This window comes from Aquila chrysaetos, chromosome 13, assembly GCF_900496995.4.
Source record: "Aquila chrysaetos chrysaetos chromosome 13, bAquChr1.4, whole genome shotgun sequence".
Lineage (NCBI taxonomy): Eukaryota > Metazoa > Chordata > Aves > Accipitriformes > Accipitridae > Aquila > Aquila chrysaetos.
Window position 1 is genome coordinate 23444050 of NC_044016.1, and position 4955 is coordinate 23449004.

The 4955-nt window shown below is 45.1% G+C and overlaps 1 protein-coding gene across 1 annotated transcript; it reads right to left on the reverse strand.

Annotated features, from left to right (window-relative positions):
- Positions 1 to 270: 270 nt before the first annotated feature.
- LOC115350105 (N-acetylneuraminic acid phosphatase) lies at positions 271 to 4588 on the reverse strand. Its single transcript, XM_030035346.1, has 2 exons — positions 4381 to 4588; positions 271 to 4180 (listed from the first exon to the last, which is right to left on the reverse strand). Exons 1-2 carry the CDS (start codon positions 4468 to 4470, stop codon positions 3485 to 3487), a joined length of 786 nt encoding a protein of 261 aa, XP_029891206.1. The 5' UTR covers positions 4471 to 4588; the 3' UTR covers positions 271 to 3484.
- Between the last annotated feature and the right edge of the window lie 367 nt (positions 4589 to 4955).

Sequence of the window (4955 nt, forward strand, 5' to 3'; positions counted from 1 at the left end):
CATTCAGGTTGGCAAGTCAGGTTCAGCTAGCAACGAACTACAGTTAGGAATTCAATACACACAGTCACGCCAAGATGCTTCATAAACATGATTATGTTCCAGCCTCTGTTTGAAATGATGGAAACTACACCTAGTCACCACATCTAAATGTGAGGTCACAGATTCTGAAGCCTAAATCTGTGCTATTTTAAAAAACAAACAGAACTCTTGCCCTATGTTGTAAACCTGGTCACAAACATAGTTATCCACAGTAATACAGAGCGTTAAATATTTTATAAACAAAATACTTTTATTAGACCAGTACATGGGTTATTTTAAATCAAGAATTAAAATACAGTTGGTATTAAACTAGTGTTTCAGTTCATTTCACTAAAGTCAAAGTTACTGTAGATCAACCTCAGGAGGTAATATTTATCTGAAAAAAAAAGTTTTTTAAAAATAGAGATGGAATTTCTTTTTCCTCTTTTTATTTAGTGTGTTTCAGCAATATAATTTAAACTAGACAACTTAGCTAATAGACCATAAATCAGAACTTAACTGGAACTGAATATAGACTGTTTTATTGATCTATTCCTGCTTCTGAAGTGAAAATTACCCCATCACTACATTTACGTTTCCATTTTGCTAAATATAATTATTTTTCCTTAGGCTTTCTGTAAGAGCTCCATCCAAGAAAAACATCTTGAGTATTTAGAGATACTCCAGGTACCTAATTGAGCTTATTGAGTAACTGCTTCTAAGAAGACCGCTAGGTAGAGAAATCCCTTCTATTGTTTCTTTTTATTTTACAGAAACATCGTAACACTATTGCCCTATCTGGACACTGGTCGTCACATCCAGCCTGGTACAGTACTCAGCAATAGAAAAAATATATTTGGATGTGGCCTCTACAGACCACACTATCACCTGAGTGTTCAGTTACAGTGGTTTTTCATAGATTCATATATTTAAGAAAACTGCTGGTCACGTGGAAAACAAAGAGCAGTCTCTTCTAAAACAAGAGACCCTTTATACAATAAGCAGGCTCAGCATCCCACTTCAGCATGATGCAGTAGCAAGAGAATATGAGCCTCAACTTATATTAAAAAATAGTAACCTGGCATATATAGATACTTCAAGGCCACAGACAGAATTGTGAATTATTACTATTTATTATTTTAAATCTCAGTTGTATCAGAATCCTCATTCTGACCCAAGTTCTATTACCGTGGTGCTGTGCAAACAATGCAGAGTTATACTGCGGCTCCTTTGGGATGCTGTTGTGAGCAAAGTTGTTCCTTTTTCATCAGACAGTATGGTTAAAACTGATTACTTCAAATACATTATGTTTTCAGGGACCCATCTAACCTTTTGCATACATTTCTAGTTTTACACAATATTCCTCAGGGGCTCAATGATCTTTATGATTTTTCTCTCAATCCCTGGTTTTAAGGAATGTTATTAGCAACGCTTTGCTCATCAGCTAAAATATTGACCGTTTTCTTGCTCTTCCAAATGCAAAATAAAACCTTAACTTAGGCCTCTTATTTCAGTAACAAAGGTGTGTCAAGTCAGTCCCACTGGCTCACGTTACATGTGGCAACTTACTATACCACTGTAATTAACTGGATCATTTCTAGCATATGCCCATTTCCTCAAAGGTACAGGAGGGGCCTGCCTCTGTTCTCTTCATTGATCCTGATGCCACAAAGGTCTTGGCTAGATAACATGAAGAACCTGGACTGCTTTACCTTTTTTAAGGGACAATTGGAAGAAAGGGGTTCAAACTTTAATGAGTATTTCCCCCACCCCCCACTCCGCATAATGCAGGAGCAACATTTTGATGCAACCTCAACTCTTTGCCAAATAATTTAACTCACATCACTAACAGCCGCTTCTAAACTGAATCTGTCATCCTATGCAAGACTTAACTACATCAACTTAAATTCATGTCAAGTTAAACAAAGGAACCTTTCTTGTATATAGGACTCCTTCTACACACCCATTTCCTGGTAGGTTTCTGTACTTTTTGCTGATCTTCTATTGCTGCCCACATGCCAGACACTCCTGTGCCAGCACCTCAATATCCCCATTCTCAAAAGATTTGTCATGGATTTATCCTAAAATACAAAATTTGATTGCTCATACACGGTCAGATATTCAGCCCAATGTATATATAGCAAATAGGTTTTGAAAAACACAGGTTTTCCAACAACTGATTACATTTCCATTTAATATGTGAATACTTCCCCATTATATAGTAAGAATATGAAGTACAGAAAAATTAATTAAGCTAATGATCTGGGAAAGAGAAATCTTGGTGTTTTAGAGAGTCATCTCCTGCATCTAATGGAAATAGCACATATACACTATAAAGTTGTACACAGTACTGTAATACATATGACATAATTTTCCAATTTCCTGGAAGAGAGTTGTGAAAACCATTTACAAACAACTAGCTCATATTTTCCCCAGAGTAAATGACATGAAATACATGTAGAAACTGGAGTAAGGAGGGATTGTATAGCAATGTCATTAAAATAGTCAAAAAAAGCACTGATCCTGCAGTTGAATCTGAGTAGTCATACACCTGAGCAAGACCAAGAACAGTTTCTCCAAAAAGTCTGATCAAAATTCAGTGATAAAATCAGACAGAACAATAATATTAGCTTTTAAAGAGTTTGACAGTACACTAAGACCATTGAAAATATCCCTGTTTTATCGATTACATTCCAACAAAAAACATAATCTGAATTACAAGTATACTGCATATCTGCGTAAGCACCAAGATAATATAAAGTAAAAACTTATCCATCAAGTCCCTCTGATAAATGGTCCCCTATACAAATGAAAATTGTTCATGTACATTTAAGTACTTTTGGCAAGAGGTACAGATTCCATAAAAGAAAAGTCACTGCAAAGTCTGAAAAAAATTCTAAAACTTGAAAACTTGAAAAAAGATCAAAGGTAGAGCATTTTCTAATGGTCTGATACATAATAAACTCTGTCAGTAAATTCTTGTTTTAGAAATAGCAAAATTCACTCCAGTTCCTGAGATAAACTGCAGATCAATTGCGAAGATTTACCAGATTGTACCAAACTCTCTCACCTCCTTTTACACACTGCAAACAAGGTTTGAACTGAAGCTTCTGCTAAACTTACAAGTCAGCAAAGCATGAGAAAGATCAAAACATTCAAATTTTCTTTTCCACTATAAAAACAAGAGACTGGCAACTTAGGTCAGAGACAGATAGACGTTAGCCACAGTCTGTCAAAATAATTTCTGGACAGAGGCAGTTGTTTTAAATTAACCGCACTTGCATCTTTCAAATTAATCTAATTCTTTGTTTCTATCCTGTTTTCACTGACAACTGCTCTTATTCATCCATCTGCTGTTTAAGAAAGCATACCGTACACGAGTTCAAAATCCTAGGATCAAATTTTTTAAAAGAGCATGAGTCACCTAACAGCTCAGCATGTCTCTGATTGTAGTACGCCGGAACCATCAATGTGCTTCATTACTACTAGCCATATGGTCAGTTCCTACGTTAGCATTAATTTTGTGCTCCATCTTCTGTAAAACTGCTGGAAGATCCAGAACAGAAGAAATAATATAATGAGGTACTGGGGAGGTATCTACCGGGGTAGTCATTGCTTTGTTTAACCAGACAGTTGCTTTCAAGCCAGCATTCAGGCCTCCTTGAATATCTGTATCTAAAGAGTCACCAACCATAACGCACTCTGCGGGCTGCACCCCCAGGAGATCGCAACAGTAATGAAATATGGATGGCGCCGGCTTCTCCTCTTTCTGCTCTCCTCCCACAACGATGGCATCGAAGTAGGGCTGACAGGCGCACGCTTCGATCTTCTCCCTCTGCGTCTGTTTGTCGCCGTTCGTCAAGAGCAGCAAGCGGACCCTTTTCCGCAGCTCGGTGAGCATGCCCCGCGTGTCCTCGGCCAGGGTGAGGTGCTGGAGGCGGGTCGTTTTCCACAGGAAATAGCACTCGGCGGCCAGGTTTCGGTTCACCTCCCCCCCGATCGTCTCTTGGATCGCCTCCTCCCAGTGCGAAATCCGCAGGTCGGTGATGCACATCTTGGCGGGATCGTGACACTCCTTGAGAAGCTTGGCCTGGACCTTATCGCAGATCACGCGGGCTTCCCCCTCGCCGTAGTGGTGCTTTGACTGCAGGACACTGATCACCTTCAACAGACAAGAGGCCCCTCATCAGGGCGCTACAGGCACGGAGCCTGGCGCCGCGCCCCCCTCCCTCCCTCCCTCCCGCTGACGGCCCCCGAGGGGCCTCCGGCTGCGCGTCGGTGCCGCTCAGGCGGCACCGCGGCCGGCGGGGAGGGGAGCGGGAGGCGCGCGGCCGCCGGGCCGGCAGGGGACAAAGGCAGTACCTCCTCGATGGCGCGCCGCCCGGCCGCCGCCGTGTCGACCAGCGTGTTGTCCAAGTCGAAGAAGACCGCCTTGACGCCGTGCGCCCCCATGGCGCCGCCTCTCGCGAGAGCCGCCCCGCTCTAACGGCTGAGCCGCGAGGGCGGAGGGGAGCGCCCTATCCGCCGCCAGAGCCGCCCCTGCCGGGGCACGGCGGGGCCCCGCCCCTGCCCCGCCCCTCGCCGCCGCCGCCGGGGGGTCCTGGCCCGCGGCGTGGGGCCGCCGCGTCCCTCCGCCGTGAAACGCGGCCCCCCACCCCCGGCGCGTGCTGGGCTGCGGGTGGAGCCCAGCGCGCCCCGGGGCGCCCGCCGGAAGAGGGGGGGTGGGAGTCCCGCGGGGCCCTGGAGTGCGGCTGTGAGGAGACCCCGCCCGGGTCCCCGGGGGGCTTGTGCTGCAGGAGGGCCGCGGGGGGAGCTCCCGTTGCCCGGCAGCCGCAGTGCCCTGCGCGTCTCTTGCCGTGCGGGCCGTGGGGCGGGGTGCGGTACGCGAGGGAAAGGGGAGCCGAGGCGGCGGCCGCTGCTGAGGCGTGGGGGGGGCG

Bases quoted from the DNA above. Each gene is read 5' to 3' on its own strand.
- LOC115350105 (XM_030035346.1), bottom strand. From the start codon at position 4,470: ATGGGGGCGCACGGCGTCAAGGCGGTCTTCTTCGACTTGGACAACACG. The intron at 4,181-4,380 runs GTACTGCCTTTG...TGTCTGTTGAAG, and splicing joins GGCGGCGCGCCATCGAGGAG to GTGATCAGTGTCCTGCAGTC.